This window comes from Sebastes umbrosus, chromosome 1 (assembly GCF_015220745.1).
Source record: "Sebastes umbrosus isolate fSebUmb1 chromosome 1, fSebUmb1.pri, whole genome shotgun sequence".
Taxonomy (NCBI): Eukaryota; Metazoa; Chordata; class Actinopteri; order Perciformes; family Sebastidae; genus Sebastes; species Sebastes umbrosus.
Window position 1 is genome coordinate 32,624,249 of NC_051269.1, and position 18,243 is coordinate 32,642,491.

General features: G+C 41.4%; 1 protein-coding gene across 6 annotated transcripts in view; it reads left to right on the forward strand.

The window, feature by feature from the left end:
• Positions 1-16,309, forward strand: part of LOC119485011 (plexin-A1-like) — a 233,385-nt gene extending 217,076 nt beyond the window's left edge. For 3 of the 6 annotated variants that reach the window (XM_037764274.1, XM_037764292.1, XM_037764283.1), the window contains exons 24-32: positions 1,303-1,449; positions 1,878-2,037; positions 2,425-2,528; positions 3,085-3,193; positions 6,132-6,322; positions 9,742-9,911; positions 10,194-10,406; positions 10,497-10,647; positions 11,724-16,309. In XM_037764274.1, coding sequence (XP_037620202.1) covers positions 1,303-1,449; positions 1,878-2,037; positions 2,425-2,528; positions 3,085-3,193; positions 6,132-6,322; positions 9,742-9,911; positions 10,194-10,406; positions 10,497-10,647; positions 11,724-11,819 — 1,341 coding nt within the window. In that variant the 3' untranslated portion in view covers positions 11,820-16,309. The remainder of the gene's footprint in view (positions 1-1,302; positions 1,450-1,877; positions 2,038-2,424; positions 2,529-3,084; positions 3,194-6,131; positions 6,323-9,741; positions 9,912-10,193; positions 10,407-10,496; positions 10,648-11,723) is intronic. The other 3 variants (XM_037764301.1, XM_037764309.1, XR_005206159.1) reach the window with 2 other exon arrangements.
• The last annotated feature ends 1,934 nt before the right edge of the window (positions 16,310-18,243 follow it).

Below are 18,243 nucleotides of genomic sequence, written 5' to 3' on the forward strand. Positions count from 1 at the left end.
CTCCCGACTTTTTAGGGGTCACCTAAGAGGAAAAGCCTGGCACAATTTCAAGGTTCAGTCAGGTGTGAATAGAGATGGGTAAAGGTCAAGTAGTTGTTCAAAGGGAGGAAATAGATGAAGCTTTTACCTACGAAAGGGAACAGGAGTAAGAAAAGAAAAAAAAGCTTTTTCCACTTTCCCCTGTTCAATTCACTCTTTCTCCTGTGTAATGGCTCGCCTGAGAGAGTGGTGGGGGGGTCACGTGGTTACTCTGTTTCTGCACCAGAAGTGCTGTGATGCTTCAGGTAAAAATTGCAGATGGCTGTTTTATGATGCTATATGAAAATGTCATTGTCATAATATAATTAAATGCATGAGCGTAGGAAGCATTGAAAATGTGTGTTGGACAATGTAACGGGGGTCTGAGTTTTTTTTTAACACAGATGATGTAATTTCCTGTATTCTGGTGCCTTTTAACAGGTGATTTGATACGAACGTGAGACAAATGATGGATATATTTGGTAATTTCTTTGGTAAAGTACAGAGATTGATTCGATGACTAATTCAGAGCCAGTTAGTTTCAGCCCTAAATTCTATTCTTCACCTTTTGTTTTCTCATTTAAATCAATTTTGCTGACCTTTGGATTTGTTTAACACCTGATCGACTGACTGACCGAAATGCTCCTTTTAAAAATAGGAAGTGGTGAAGTGGTACGAGCAGGCGGTGCTTAGTTAGCAGGCCGGCTCAACGAGTGAATGAGAGCGAGACAGGGGCCCGACATCCCAGAGCTCGTTGCCTGGTTGACACGTCTCACACACCAAAGTGCTTCTCCAAGCGTTTTTCACCCCTCAGTCGTTAACCTTCTATTAACTCCTCCATCAATTGCCACTCATTCACACTCACACTGCCTATGATTCCTCTCCTTCCTGCTCACTCAACTTACTCACAAACAGAGATTTACAAAGGCTGTTTTTTTCCCCCTAAAGAAGAGACACTGGAAGCTGGAAGTGTGTGTGTGTGTGTTGTTCTCTGTCAGTTTTCAGCGCGCCGTTAGCCAACACAGGCCATGGCCTCGTCCTTTACTGCTCCGCCTGTGGTTGGCTCAAAGAAGATTAGAAATATAATTGGAGAGTAGCTCAGCAAAGCTATGCACTTTTTTGCTGTTGTGTACTTTTTTTGTGGGTAAAGTTTTTGCCTAGTTGCATTCGTACTATTTTCAACAATCTGTCTTTCTCTCCTTTCCCTCTTTTTTCATCTATCCCCTTTCTTGGGTTTCACCTCTACCTGTCTCCCTCTTCCTGTCTCCGGTTCCCTGTCTGCAGGAGTGTGCTGGCGAGCCTCTCTTCATGCTGTACTGCGCCATGAAGCAGCAAATGGAAAAGGGACCAATAGACTCGATCACAGGAGAGGCCCGCTACTCCCTCAGCGAGGACAAACTCATCAGGCAGCAGATCGACTACAAGACTTTGGTCAGTGCACATACTAGTGGACACAAACAGCTGGCGTCAGAGGATAAAACAGATGCACACATACATTAGATTTAATATGTGGCCAGTATTCTTGGAAAAACCTTACTTGCTAAATCAGGGACCATTTTGCAGTTGTTGGCAACATTTGTAATCTACAACTCCACAAAATATCCTCTGAGGCTTATGACATAAACATGAAATGGGTGAAAACCAATAATTCTGATGAAACACACTTTTAACAGTAATAAAGAGCTGCATGTGCACTGTTCCGAGGGTTGGATATTGATTCTAAACTGCTGTATGAAGTGTTGGTTTGAAGGTCAAAAATCACCGCAGGGTCATGCCTCCACGCATCAATAGTTAACCCAGTCTGTGCTGACTTCCCTGGGCTAAATGTTACCTTTGCCCTCTGACCTCGGCCTCTGTAGACGCTGCACTGTGTGAACCCAGAGAACGAGAACGCTCCGGAGGTGACGGTGAAGAGCCTGAACTGTGACACGGTGACGCAGGTGAAGGAGAAGCTGCTGGACGCCGTGTACAAAGGCACACCGTACTCCCAGAGACCAAAGGCCTCTGATATGGACCTGGGTAAGAAGAGGGAGGACTGACACACACACACACACACACACACACACACACAAACACACACACACGCCAAGTATACACTCCGAGCACAGGTGCACTACTACAGGGGGTAAAGAGGGAATCGTTTCAAGGGCTCTCTGAAGCAGGAGGGGGGTCCCTAGAGAGGAAAAGTGATTTTGTGCAATAATAAATTCAAGTGAGGAGCTAAAAGTCGCTAAAATTATGCGTTCTACCTGTTTTAATTTCTACTTAGCATCTTTAGTCACAGCAATTTGACATTTTGTTTGGAGGAGGGAGTTTGTGATTAGTGTGTCTATGCAATTCATGTTCCATTTCTGTCTCATTAACAAACATACACAACCTTACCTGTATCTCCTTTGCGTGTGACAGAATGGCGGCAGGGTCGGATGGCTCGCATCATCCTTCAGGACGAGGATGTCACCACTAAGATAGACAACGACTGGAAGAGACTCAACACCCTGGCTCACTACCAGGTACTCGAGCACAGCACAAATCCCATGATACTTCTTTTTATTGGCATATTCATCTATGAGTGGATTGTTGCGTTGGCATGTTGCGGTCGTGCGTCTTTGGACGTTGGCCGGCTTACTTCATCTTGTTGTAGCGAGGATGAACTTGTGGAAATTAAGTCCAGGACTTTGTCGTGTTATGTCTTATGTGCTTGGTTTTTTACTACTGTATTTGGAATTTTGTCAAATAAACTAAAGTAATTACTTAGTGTATTGTTGGAACAAAAACTCCTCATTGATTTGGCTGCACATTATTGTTGCTTTGGAATTCATGCAAGTACTGTAAAGTAGTTGGCGTTATGGTTGTCATTGTTTTGGTTGTATTTCAGCCCACTGAAATGTAGCTGTTGTCATATTTACTCACACTGTGTCATTTAAAAGAATGCCTCTTAAACATTAAGTGCTCAAGTATTTGGAAAATGAAGTTTGAGCGACGCCGTGGCCATTTTTGTGGTTGCATCATAATCTTGCTGCTGGACATTTAGTGTGGTGCTAACTGATTTTGTAAATCCCATTACAGGTGACAGATGGCTCAGTGATCGCCCTGGTGCCTAAACAAAACTCAGCCTACAACATCTCCAACTCCTCCACATTCACCAAGTCCCTCAGCAGATACGGTACGAGAGAAGGTGTGTCTGTTTCTGTGTGTGTGTACAAGTGTATGGACGTGTGCCCTCATTTACGACTGGGCAATATGACGATATATATCATCAAAACGATATAAAAATGTCCATCGTATATATTTTTTCGATACCATTTCTATCGCGGTATAGGCTAGGCCTATATTTATTTCTTTTATCGCCAAAATTTCACTTGAATCTGCTCATTTTGCATTTCAAGTACAAATATTTAATTCACACAGTAGTATATAAAAATAGGCTTTACGTTGTGGTTATTACATATAGACTATTTATTTATTGAATTACTGGAGGACATGCTATATCGTGATATGTATCGTTATCGTGATATGAAATTACCTATATTGTCATAGAAGATTTTGGCCACATTACCCAGCTCTACAGTCATTTCATAAAATGTGCAAACGTATTTCTAACAAGACACCAGTAAAAGCAAAATGCCTATATTTCATTCAGATGAATTCTGACTTAATTTTCAAAAATATGATTCTTCTAACAGGAAGAACTGTCAAATACACCATTGAACACTTAGTATATGTTAATTTTGTGTTTATGTCACCATCTCTTTCAACCAGTTAAGGTGAACTGGGATTCAACAGTTTTACTTTGTAGGCAGTATAATCTGGAACTAATGTTAAAATGGAATTACTTGGAAGGTACGCTTATATATGAACGAATCGAATGTTTACACAACCGTGGCGTAGTAGTGAAATTTTGGTTATCATTGCAACTTCTTCAGCCAAATTCCCATTTTTGCGAAAAATCAGTTTCCTGTCAATTCCCATCATGCATCCCACAGAGGATGGCACGCATGACAGCTGTCAGCAGCAGCTTTGACATCAAGTAGAGTGGCTGGTTTTGTGTCTGTGCCAAGATGCTCACTTTACTGACAAGCTCTTTATCGCTGCTCACTTCTCTCTGCGTGTCTTTTTGGTGATGATATAGTGTAAAGACACATGAAATCCACATGCAAATGAAAACTGGATGTGTGAAGTGCAAGAGCCTGTTGCATTGTGGGTGATCCTTTAAACTCCATCATGTGATTTAGCCAATGCCAGGCCAAGTGCATTTGAGACCATATACAGTATACAGCTGAGGTCAAGGCTGCTCAGTGGAGCTGAGTGGACATTTTGGGAAAAGAACATTAACCCATACTTCTGGTGTATGTGGGATGGAGATGCATTATTAATCCAGATATGATCAGGCCCATTGTTAATGCTAGGTGTTTCTCACTATCACTTTTCCCATCTCTCTCTGTTCTGTTTCCTAAATCCTCCTCTGGTGTCTCTGGTGTACAGTAACTGTGATCCTGAGCTCTGCCACCGTGACGTACACATAAATACTCACTAACACCGCCATCACCCTCACTCTGCACTCCCCCGGTTCACATCCTCTCCTGACATTTTGAACCTCTCAATCCTTTCCTGCTTTGTCACGGAAGTGACAAGCATTCAAACTGAGAGCGTAATGCTCCGTGTCACAAAATAGGGGATCACTGTCCAACAAAGGGAGGGAGGGAGCGAGGGAGGGAAGGAGGGAAGGAGGGAGCAGGGGAGAGAGTGACAGACAAATTTATTCTGGAATGAAAGAGTGACATGCAAGTAGAAGGAGCTGTCACCTTTCAGAAAATGCTTTTAACTTCACACAGAGATTTTGCTCTCTGTAGCTGCCTCTGATTTCTTATTCATATGTGTTTTTTTTATACCGAGGTAGCTTAATTTATAGGTACTTCCCCTTGACATGGTGATAAAGACGAAATGAATTGTACTTTTATAAACTAAAGACTGGCACTAAGCTATGGACTGTTTGAAATGTTATCAGTTTATATTTATATCTGCACACCCTTGTGTTCTCAAGTTCCACAACAAGCATTATGCAAGACACTAACCTGAGATTTCTGCAGGTTATATTAGATTGTACTTTAATGTAAAACTAACCCTAACCTTCTAAAATGTGTCTTGTGTCAAAGCCAAAATCTGTTTTGCATACTCAAACAAAACAAAAACATTCACACACATCACAAGTAGGGTCTGTCAATCAATTCAAATATTTAATTGTGATTAATCACACATTTTTGTATCTGTTCAAAATGTACCTTAAAAGGGGATCTGTCAAGTATTTAATACTCTTATCAACATGGGAGTGGGCAAATATGGTTGCTTTATGCAAATGTATGTATATATTTATTACTGAAAATCAATGAACAACACAAAACAATGACAAATATTGACCAGAAACCCTCACAGGTACTGCATTTAGCATACAAAATATGCTCAAATCATAACATGGCAAACTCAAACAACAGCTGTCAGTGTGTCAGTGTGCTGACTTGACTATGACTTGCCCCAAACTGCATGTGATTATCATAAAGTGGGCATGTCTGTAAAGGGGAGACTCGTGGGTACCCATAGAACCCATTTTCATTCACATATCTTGAGGTCAGAGGTCAAGAGACCCCTTTGAAAATGAATTTTTCTTCGCCAAAATTTAGCACAAGTTTGGAGTGTTATTTAGCCTCCTTCAGGAAAAGCTAGTATGACATAGTTGGTACGAATTTTGTATTTTTATTGGCATTTTCATATGATGCCAGTATCTTCACTCCAGCTTCAAAACTGAGCCAGATACAACCTACAAATCGCTTGTTGCGTTAATGCGTTAAAGAAATTTCTGGAGTTAAAACAAATTTGTGTTAACTCATTATTATTGCGTTAACTTTGACACCCGCAATATTACAAAAACAACTTCAGGGCAACCGTGCTGCACACAGCCTTCACCTCTGAACTTCCTCTTTACCTATTTACCTCCTTATCCCTGGATATTACAAAACACAGCTCCACATTTGTGTCTGTTCTTTCTTAATGTTATTTTTGTCTCATTCACTAAACTCTCCTCCATGTCTCCTCCTCCTCTTCCAACTCCCTCCTTCCAGAGAGCATGCTGAGGACAGCCAGCAGTCCAGACAGCTTGCGCTCCCGAACGCCCATGATCACCCCCGACCTCGAGAGCGGCACCAAACTGTGGCACCTGGTCAAGAACCACGACCACTCCGACCAGAGGGAAGGAGACAGAGGGAGCAAGATGGTGTCTGAGATCTACCTGACCAGACTGCTGGCCACCAAGGTATCCAGAAGCTCTATATTTACACACCTTAAGCCAAACAAACCCATTCCAGCACACCCCTGTCATGAAGCCCACTTCAACCAGCAGCCTCTACCCCTGACCTTTCGTTTGGTGGTGGTCTCAAAGCTCATTAACATTTTTCATAACCTTTTGCACAAAGACACACATATGCACAGGAATTAGTGTTTGTGTCTTAATTAGGAGGTTGACCTTTGACTATTGAGCTGTTTGGTTGGTGTTACTGGGCCCTCTGTTGGTGGCCTCGGGGCTTTCAGGCCCAGGCTTTTACCCCGATATCATTACTCACCAGATTCCTCCATGTCCTCCAGACCACACTGAGGAACCTGTGCTCTGGTTTTCATGCAGCGTGTGTCTTCAGATGATGATCTGAAAGGTTATTTGGAGTCGGGCTGTTTGTGTCTTGGAGAAACACCCTTGAGTACGTTGTTGTTGTTGAGTTTCCGTCACTGTTTAAATGTTTTGTGAAACAGCGTTTCCCTGAGACTATTTTATATTCTGGGACTGTTGAAGCTGGCACAATGTTGGCATCTTTACCAGAGCTGATTCGAGAGCAAATTGAGAGAGGTTTGTGAATGTTTTGCAGCTGGAGGGTTGGTTAGGTTATTATCGTGTATGGTCTAATGCACAAATGTCCTACAAAGCAAATTACAGCTGTATGTACGCCTCTCACATTTGCCCACATTTTAATATCATAATTAAAGTGTTAAGAATGAGATTAAATAGCATGACAAATCATATTAATAGGATGAATAGTTAATCCTTCAGAATCTGAAATTTGCACAGAAACTTTTTGTTGTGGTTTGTTGCGGAAGTCAGACGGCGGCTGGCGGTACCACGGTTTTGCACTCGGCAGCTCACGTTACCGCAGTTTCACAAGCGTGTCGGAGAACTACGGTGGCCTTCAGGTGCCGTAAAAACAGGAAAGGCTCTCACTAGAGTCAGAGTTTGGTTTGTCCGTTCTGGGCTACTGTAGAAACATGGCGGACTCTGTGAAGAGGACCAGCTCCCTATGTAGATATGGAGGGTTCATTCTAAGCTAATGAAAACAACGATTCTTAGATTCAGGTGATTATACACTAATGAAAACATAGTTATGAATATTATATTCCATTTCTGCTAATAGATCTCCAGAAATGTTACACACTGATCCTTTAAAACTGCACCAACTCAAGATAGCGTACAGAACTGTGAACAGAAAGTATGAAATCAGTGTGTTGATGGAGTGCACAGTCTGTTGACAGCTCTTCCTTTCTATTCATGCTGCCACACCTTATACACAGAATACACATCGACTCCAGCTGTTTTGTCCCAAATCTGCTGGCACACTCCTCAATGGAAACACCCATGCATACATTAACAAATAGTTTATGAACACAAACACACAGCAGCTGCCTACAGAGTCTCCTAATTGTGCCAGACTTTTGCTCTCATTTGCAAATGCTAACTGTCTTGGTGCTTCAGCTCACCCTGGTACTTCCTCTCCCCTGATTTTTCACTCATTAGCTGTAGATTTCCATTGTTCCAGCTCCAGGTAGGAAAGTGCAAGGTTAGCGGCATCAATGCTGCCTCGATTGGGAAATGATTAACATGCAAGCCGGGGGAAGACGACGGGGGGAACTCGGAGCGCTGCAGTTTATTCTTATTTATTACAGCCCCCACAGCTTTGTGTGTTTAGGAGGCTGATTTGTGGATGTGTGAACGAGTACAAAACTGCAGATTCAACTTCTGGATGGTTTTAAATAAGGTTTTGTGAAAGGTGGCCTGGAACGCTTGTGGGAAATATCAAGTCGTTTCAACTTCAGAGGAATTTGTGAGGATTCAGAATCTCCAGAGTTGTGTGATGTGGTGAAAAACATTGCAGAACAGCCTTAGGCTGAACTCACACTGGGCCTCATCCTAAACACTGTAAAGAACACTGAGCACCATCACAAAGTCTCAGACAGTTGGAGCATTGAAAGCAAAGCGCCGTCATTCTCAAACACCTGCTACTGACAGCCATCGCCTCCAGCCAGACCATCACCAGCAAAGAGGAATATACGAGAAGACGATGTTGTTTAGTGGTGTTATAACTCAACTGTGTTCTGTACCTTTATAATATATATGAATATATATATATATAATAAAGGTACAGACAGAGGACTTATTATTGTGTCCTTCTCTGTAAAACCTTGTGTACCCTGATAGGCTCACATATGCCGTTATTGGTGTTTAAGGGGAGACACTACAGGTGAATATGGTAAAAAATTTAACTAATATAGTATATCACCATGAACCTTCCCCAGTTGATTACTGATATTAATGTAATTATTTTTTGTATTACATGTTTTCTGAAAATATATGTTTAAATATGTAAAATATGTAAAAAAAAAACTATATATATATATATATATATATATATATATATATATAAAATTAGAAAAATAGTGAAAAGGTCTTGCAAAAAGGGCGCTTATCTAGTCAGAGGGCAAAAGGGCAGGTCCTTGAGCACTACCTGGGGTCTATCTGTGCACGTAAAATAGCCATTATCTTATTACATTTGTGCTAATTTGCATACATTTTCACAACAGAAATCTAAACTTTGGATTAAGCGAGGTTTACAATTCTTGTTTCATTTTGTTAACATATTAGAATCAAAGATTTTTACTGAGGGAATTTTGGATATCTCTTTTTATCACTCCATAAATCAGAAAATAATGTCAAAAGCCATGAAAAATCGTTTCATTTTTGCCATGTTTTGAAGAATAAAATGTTCTATAAATCAGGCTATGAATGATATATGAACAAACCCCTCTGGATAAACTTTCAGAATATAGATAGGAATGAAATTGGAAAGTTTGGTTTATGTAAGTGTTACTGAAATGGAGATTTCTGGCTCAGAGTCTGAGAAAAACTCATTTTGAGAAAACAGCCTTTAAACATATGTTTTGTAATTCTCCAGACATTTTGCAAGTCACTACAAGTGAAATTTACATTATGACAATTTTCTTTTTGTATTACAAGTTTTCAGAAAATGTATCTTTGAATATGTAATTGAGGCAATATTTAATGCTAACCTTTGGTGAATTTAGAAGAAATCTACAGATATATAAATAACCAAAGCAGTAAAATAAACATCTAAATGTGTGTTTTGGGTGTTTTCCTTCCACTAGTCTGAAAGAAGACATGGTATGGAAGCAAAATTGACCAGTGCATGTTTTTGCCTGGGGTGTCTCTCCTTAAATTTCTCCGACATTTAAAATACGTAGCATGTGGGCTAGTTTGTTTTCAGATGGTTCAGCCCGATTTAAAACTGGAACATATTAGGGACATTAAATTGATCTATAAACACAGATAAGAAGAGTTCAAATGTTTTTTGCGCACTAACTAAGCCAGCGTTGTTTCTCCTTCTTCCTGCTCAGGGTACGCTCCAGAAGTTTGTGGACGACCTGTTCGAGACCATCTTCAGCACAGCGCACCGAGGAAGCGCCCTGCCTCTCGCCATCAAGTACATGTTTGACTTCTTGGACGAGCAGGCGGACAAACACTCCATATCAGACTCTGATGTACGGCACACTTGGAAGAGCAACTGGTGAGTCAGTGAGAGGGCATCGACGGGAGTATTTCGGTAGCTGGTTTGTGTCTCATTAGAGTTGTGAAAAACTTGCTGTAGTATGAAAACATTTTTGACTGTAAGCCAGCAAATATGCAACACTTCACAGTGGTATTGCAGCAGAATGTACTATTTCTGTTTTACTATTTGCCTCAGGTGATTTATCACTCCGACTCGTCCTTTCTGCTCTTTGCACCTTAATAGTCCTTCTAACTGTGCAACTCTTCCTCCATCCTCTTCTTGTTCTCTCAATCCTCCCAGTCTTCCTCTGCGGTTCTGGGTGAACGTGATCAAGAACCCCCAGTTTGTCTTTGACATCCATAAGAACAGCATTACAGACGCCTGCTTGTCTGTGGTGGCTCAGACCTTCATGGACTCCTGTTCAACATCAGAGCATAAGCTAGGGAAGGACTCGCCTTCCAACAAGCTGCTCTACGCTAAAGACATCCCCAACTATAAGAACTGGGTAGAGAGGTACGCCAGCATGTGTTACATTTGTTTTGTCTTAAAAGCTATTTTAAATCAAATTTGTCAAGATCTAAACTGTGTGTTTTTGTTCTCCAGGTACTACTCTGACATCTCCAGGATGCCGGCCATCAGTGACCAGGACATGAGTGCCTACCTGGCGGAGCAGTCGCGCCTGCACGTCGACCAGTTCAATAGCATGTCGGCCCTAAACGAGATCTACTCCTACATAGTCAAGTACAAGGATGAGGTGAGATGGCAGCCGTTTAACAACAGCTCACTATTTAACCCTGATAGTTGGCATTTCTGCATTTTACAAGCACTTACTCTTGGAATTGTTTATTTTGCACTAACAAAGTAAATCGGCGTTGACAGAACTACAGCTAATAATCACTGTAAAGTGACAGTGTGTGCCCTGTCGTGTGTCGTTATGTGCTGACAGCTTCAAAAGCGTTCCTTGTGGGCTTTGGGCCCTCAGCGTTGTCTGTCAGATGATATTTATGAGTTTGGTCGTGTGTGTATCTGTCCACAGCTAATCTCGCATACTACTGACCAATTAGCCTAATATTTGTGTGCACATTTATGACAGCATGCACAGTGTTGCCAACTCTTTTCCAATGACAGTAGCTAGCACTAGCTCTAAAAGTCGCTAGATGACATCATGCGCTCATTTGCATATTGGTGACGTCATCGCACATAATTTGCATAAAGCTTAGTACTTGTGTTGGCTGACTGCCTACCTGTGTACGCCGCAAGAGGAGAGGGAGAGACCCCGTGCCCTTGGGAATTTCCCTGATGTTGATAAGTCGCTAAATTTGTTGCTAGTCGCTTTTTAGAAATAAAGTCCTTAAGAGGGTCTAAAAAAGTCGCAACAAAGTTGCCAAGTTTGCAACCCATTGTGTGGACTAAATGTCCTCGAAAACGAAAAAAATAGTGCTTGCATAAGAACTTGACAGTCCATGAATTTTATTTTGTAATATCTATAAGAAAACTGAAGATAGAAATTCAGAGCGGTGTAGTGGTGAGTATGGCCTGACTGTTGTTGGACTGATGGAATTAGTGCAGTGGAAAGGTACATTATGTTGTATTGACTGTGTGAGAGCCTGTTGTCGTAGGCTACAGGTAATCTACAGGCCTTTATTTGTCCATTCTGGCCATTATTTGAATATCAGCTTGTATATTTATAGTTTGTATCAATAATGAACCAGCCGGGTGGCATGTTGGTGTCCTCTGACTGCCTTGTTTGGGTAGACAGACTCCACATTTTGAAAGCAAAAGCAGGCACACTGTGACATTGACTGACCCCCTCCTCTATCTATCCTTCAGATCTTGTCGGCTTTGGAGCGGGACGAGCAGGCGAGGAGACAGAGACTGAGGAGCAAGCTGGAGCAGGTCATCGACACAATGGCCCTGAGCAGCTGAGGACCATCCAGCACCTCCACCTCCTCCTTCTCTTCACTCCTCCTCTCCATCTGTGTCTCTCCCTCGCTCTTCTCACCCAGACAACAAACAAAACTCCAACCCCCAACAATACGACAGACGAACTGCAAAAAGGACTAGAGCAGTATACTGCAAAACGGGGGGGTTCGGCAGAGATGGGCGGGCCTGTGTACGCTTACATGTGTATGTGTGTGTTTGTCTGCAGCCCTATACGGCGTGTGGGCTCGTGTCTGTGTGAGGGACCGGGACGCCAGACATTTCCACACACGCATAACATGGAGAAACATGTCGACTGACAGCATTTGATTATTGTGGATGTTGGTGTTTGTTGTTTGCTTGATTTTGATTTCAGGAGTTTTTGTCGTGACGAAGCTATTGTCAGGAAAGAAACAATAGAAGCCTGGAAAAGAACTCCATATATGGCGTCATTCGCAGGATGGACCAATCTGTGATGAGCCAATGGAGAGAGGCTCTCTAGGTCATGTGACTCCAACGGGTGTCACAGTTTTAAAGGATGTTAGATTTTTTCTTTTCTTTTTTCTTTTGTTTTGTATAGATGTAATCAACTGCCCACTCTCTGATCTCTCGCCACTTGTATTACTGCTGAATTTGCACAATTTACAGAAACGTTACAAAGGAAGACGATATAGATATTATATATAAATACAGCTACGTTTTTAAAGAAAGGTTAGGGAGATTTTTGTTGTTTTTCATTTTAAAACCAACAAACAATAAAAATAACAACAATACAGGATTTGATATTTCAAGTACAAAAGAAGAAAAAAACAACGTAGACGAAAAAAAAAAACAACGAAAAAGAAACAAAAAAGTCGTACTGTGCCATGTTTTCTTTGAATGTTGTTTAGTGCAAAGACATTTTGTTAGATGGAATGTGCTACCGTATGATTTTAAATATGAACATGCCTAGTGACTGAAAAGATTTGTTTGAGTAACGACCCATCATGATGTTGGAAGCGAGACGACGCCGAGTCGTCCGTCTTCCCGAGTTGGGACAGTTCATGGTGTCATGATGATGATGATGAAGTTGCTGTTGTTTCCAATTCAATCAGTGCAATCTCTTTGGTTTCATAAAACCAAACATATACTCACAGGATTGTTGCTTTTATCATGGCCACGTTAGTATCCGGCGCCGCGGCCGGTTCTGTTCTCCCGAGGCTCAAGAGGTGACAGTCGAGTGGATCATGTTATAGTAACTGAACAATGAAGTAGCTCCATTGCACTACCTGAAATATTTCTGTTCGCCCCTTTAGCCACCATATCTAACCGCGAGGAGTTTGTGTTATCCACCCCTTGAAGGGTCATCCATTCTCCCGACGCAGTCCTGTTAGAGCAGAGCCGAAGTCTTTGGCGCTCTCAGACGCTGTTTACAGGAGCGACAGTGAGGTCAGGTAGAGCTTAGCTGAGCCCCTCAGTGGTGAAACAAAGCTGTTTTCAGCCTAAAGCCACTTTTTTATTTCCTCAATGTTAATACCCAAATAGAGGGACATGGTAAAGATATAGTGAGTGTTTCTCTCCACCTCTAACCTATCTATTTGAGACAGGGGTTTAGCTTTTTATCCATGAGGGGGGGTATAGACAGATATACAGAGGTGAGACACCTCTGTTCATTAGCTACACAAGGCTGAGTAATCCTCCCCTCAGCCTGCAGCTCTTGTTTCAAAACTAGCCTATTGCCATGTGTGGCTTAAGCTCTTTTTTTATTACTGCTCTCTTAAGAGGATTTCTTTGTTTCTCTTTTTTTTGAAGTCTTGAAGTCAGGGTTTTTGACTTTGTGGTGAAATCATGTTTTCCGATTTTAATTTTAATTTTATTTTTTCTCTGCTTGCCGAAAAACCAAACTGTGGTCTGTATAATGTTTTTGTTGATGTTCTCATTTGTAAATTGTATACTTTTTTTTTCATGATGAACAAAAGCTGTTTGCCATTTATTTGTAATCAGGTTTTTTTTTTTTTGTCTTTTTATTTTCAACATGTAAATTGTACATTTTTACGGTACACAGAAGACGAAAAATTCTCTTCGGTTTAGCCTGAAGTTGAAGTACTTGACCGAACTCGAGGTTTTATTTTCCTGATCTCGATCAAAAATGAAATTGTTGCATCAGATGAGCATCTGTGTCTTTGTGATGGAAATGTGACTTGCTGCTTTAACTCTCGTAAACCTTGTTTTTCTATCAAACATTAGGGCTGTCATTTTATGCTGATCATAAATGCTGTCGCTGTCCATTTTTACGCCAGGTTCCTTAAAAAAAACAAAAAAAACAATCTTCTCTCGCATCCAGGATTAGTGAGCACACCTCCCAAATTAATGTCAACCCACCTTTTTGTTTACACGTCTACAGCTGCATACATATGAGCCCAGTTCAACTGGATACCTGTAGGGACTTGATAGTTCACTCTGTACCTGCCAAAAAGCTATCTTGAGGGACCACTCTGCCCATGTTTCAGCTGACCATGTTGGCTACACACATTAAAGGGATAGTTCGGGTGTTTTGAAGTGGAGTTGTATGAGGTACGTATCCATAGTTGGTGTATTACCTACAGTAGATGATGTTTGGCACGCCCACAGTTTGGAGAAGCAGACAGGAGTACCGACACCGGAGCAAAGCAATGTACTGCTGTGGATGGGGCCGGCAGAAAAATGAATTTTAGCCACCTAAAAGAAAGGCACACCTAAAAAAAAAAAAATTGATTTTGGTTTAAGAGTACACTATATTTATTAGAATAATTTCACCGCTTTGCCGTGAGACAGCCCTTTTCGACGGGTAACTGAAGCCCTTGTATCCGTCTTTACTCTCGCCAAACTCCATTGAAAAAACCTGTAATTTTACCTCGCAGGATATGGGAGTTGCTGGTTTACCGCTGCTGCGATAAGTTAGTTTGTTTGTATTATTGTGACTTTGGTGAATCCGAGCTAAGTATTCTTTTTTTTCAATGGAGTCTGGTTGTTTTGGCAAGAATGTGGATAACCGCTTCAGTTCCCCATTGGAAACATAGACTGGATGTCTGTTTCAGGGCGAGGTTAACCGGCGAAAATATTCTAAATATAGCGTACACTTAAATTGATATATTTTTTTAGGCGAGCCTTTCTTTTAGGTGGCTAAAATATGTTTCTCTGCCTTCCATGTCCACTGCAGTACATTGCTTTTCTCCGGTGCTCCTGTCTGTTTCTCCAAGCTTGGGGCGTGCCGACCGTCATCTACTGTAGGTAATACACCTACTCTGGATAAGTACCGCAAACAACCCCACTTCAAAACACCCAAACTATGCCTTTAAATAATCTCTGTTAGAATCATCTACCTTAATGAGTACTGCAAAACCTCCACCAAAATATGCTTACATACAAACATAGAAAACATGTTTGTTTGTTTTTCTTTTTCAGTGTACAGCTGAGTTTTTGCTGCTTTCGTACATTTTGGTGCTCTTACTGTAGATCACATGGCAAGGAAATAGATGACTGCTGCGGCCAGAGCTCAGCGGTGCTGTTAACAGCAGAATGATCAGTATGAGCACAATGTACAGTAGGGACACATCCACTCGCTCCCTGCAAAAGCACACAGACGGAAAAAACAACTGAGGCTACTGTGGCCAGTTGGATGATCTGTCAGGCTAAAGACACTTAAACATTCTCAATTCATTCTCAGGTTCATGCTCCGTTTGTGTCATATTCTGGTTGTAATTTGGTTGATTAAATGAGCTGCTGAGGGAGTTGGCTAGTTTATAGTTTGCATGGCTGCTTGCCTTTTAGATTGACCTGCAAGTCTGGACGCTTCTTTGGAGAAACGTCCCAGTTCTCCACTGTTAATGTGATAATTGACTCGTATTAATTGTTGTGGAGGTGGTATACAGCATGTCAGTTTAAGATTGTTTGGTGTCATCAGGAGGAAGCAAGCATTGTCACAAGAACAACACGCCGACTGCAGTTTGACAGAGAGTTGCTGTTTTTCTGTCAAATCCGAACAAATGAACAAGTGAAGTTTACTGCGCTGGCTTCAGTGTGAGCAGAGTCAGCACATCCGTCATGTTTCTCATGTTTAATTCTCAGCTCTTTAGACATGCTCAGTCACACTTTTGCCTTTCCACAAAAAAAAAAACATAGTTGAATCAAATGCAACTCCTGGCACCATTCTGTTTTCAGTTTCTTTTTCCTGCTTTCTTCCGATTCTGGAAAATTCAGTAGTTGTCCTTTGGTTTATTTTCTTTTTTTTTCTTAATGGAAGTTACATAGCATCCAAGGAAACGCAAAGCAAATGAATTTCAGACGGAGCTGGCAAAGGAATTTTAATACTACAATAACTCTGATACATTTTTAGAGTTTCAGACTTGAAGCGACTGTCACAAGTTTGCAGGTTAACATTCATTGTGTAAATATTCTGTTATTTCCTATTTTGCAGATTTACTACTTGTAAATAAACACGCATCAAGGAGAGATTAAACATTTTTTGCTAAATAAAATGTGGCTTGGGGTTTCTATTTAATGACTAATGCAGTTATTATAGATGGATGGAGGAAGTAGTCGTCATGCAGGTTTGTTACTAAACGTTCCCATAATAGCATTTAGTACATGGATATGTTCTTATTCGGGCCAAGGCTACTGTGATTCCTAATATGTATTTTTATTTATTTTTTTCTCTACCTGCTCGCTCTCCTTCCCATTCATCTTCATAGATTGTCCGATCACCTGCGCAACCTTGAAGAGATGCTCATCCTAAGTGGCCAAGGTAAGGCTAGTTATGTAAGTGGTGTTTTTCATTTATATCTGCTTAACATTCAAAATGGACCGACAACACAAAGACCTAGTCACGCCAGAAATTGGCACAGAGAAAATTAATCTGCACGCCTTCACAAAATATGTGTTTCTATTAAAAGCTTGTTGATGTAAGGCTATACTCGCAGTGGCGGACAAAAAAAATAAAAAGAGCACCAGCTGCACGCGGTGGGGCACCAACACGCTGAAAGTTTTCTAGCATGTGGGGCAACCTTTATGGCACTGCTCATGTTTCCTCCACTTTAAGGGCACCCATTAATGCACTGCATCTTGCTTTCTCCTCTCCACATGTTTCATCAGCATAGGGGCATCCAAGAAGGCACTTTTGGCCTCTTTTGCCAAAGTATATCAGTGGCTACTCGGAAACTATTTGAGCTGTGAAACTAACGGTCAACATTTGTTAGCCGGGAACTTGCTAGTGCTCTCTGAGCTTCTTTCTATTTTCTCTGTTCTGAATTTTCCTGTTTACTCCCCCTGGCATTTTGTTCTAACTGTTTTACATAATTCTATTCAATAAAGAGTCATTGAAGAAGGGAAAATTGCTCTCCGAGCTAGCGATCTTGCTAACGTTTAGTTCAGTCGCCCTCAGGACAATAAGTTCACGCAGTTATTCAGAATGTGATTTTTACCATTGACTTCTCTTTCATAACTGCTTGGAAACTATGCCTCTCTTGTGTGGAGCAATTTATACCTCAACAGAGGAGGTTTGCTATCGGTCGGTAGCATGAAGTCTACCTGGCTCAAAAGGTCACTAGAGTTGACCTTAATGCTATTACTTCACCTCCACAAGTGAATCCCCTGATCGTGATCCCCTGATTCTATTGAAATTAACCGATTTTGTGGCAAATTGTTGCTGTTTGAAGCACTGTTGTTACCTGACCTTAACCCTGCAGGACTATGAAAAGTGTTGCTGTGTAGCGAAGGATTGCTTTTTGAGGGGTTAAAATAAACAGGGTTTAGATATGGCTTGTTATGGAACCTGAAGTAGTATCAGAAATTGTCAAGTACCAAAGCTAGACTTATAATACTTGTTCAGATTGTTGCCCTACTTATTCTTTAATCAGACAGTTTCCGCTTTAGATAATGATTTTAATTGTTTTAGGCTGCATATTATTGAGGCAAACTCTTGTACGGCCACCTGTGTATCAACATTTAACATTTAAAGTTGTTTGTTGGCATTGGCACCAAAACTCGTATAGTAACTGCACTAGTGTTGAAATGTTTCTATGGATACTCGGCCCGCATTAGCCTCTTAATGGGCTGTGTCATTTAATATCAAAGAATTAAGGTTGGAAATGTCCACAGTCCAGAGAACCCTTCTTGTCAGCCTGCAGCTTGATAGCTTCCCTCCTCCGTCTCCCCGCCTTTCATAACATGACCGGCATCATTAATCATTCTTATGGGGACGTACTTGAGTGGCTGGTGGAGGTTTGTTCTCCGGAGGTGTTAATACTAACACGTTTACCCCCCCAACCATACATCATGCTCGCACTGCCCTCAGCTTACATGGGCACTTAGATGGAAGAGTGGCTCCGAGTGTATAATACAGTGGAGCGTCAGCTGGCTCAGATAGGCCAGGCCGGTGATTTTCATGGCAGGTATATTGTTGCTGAACAAGAAG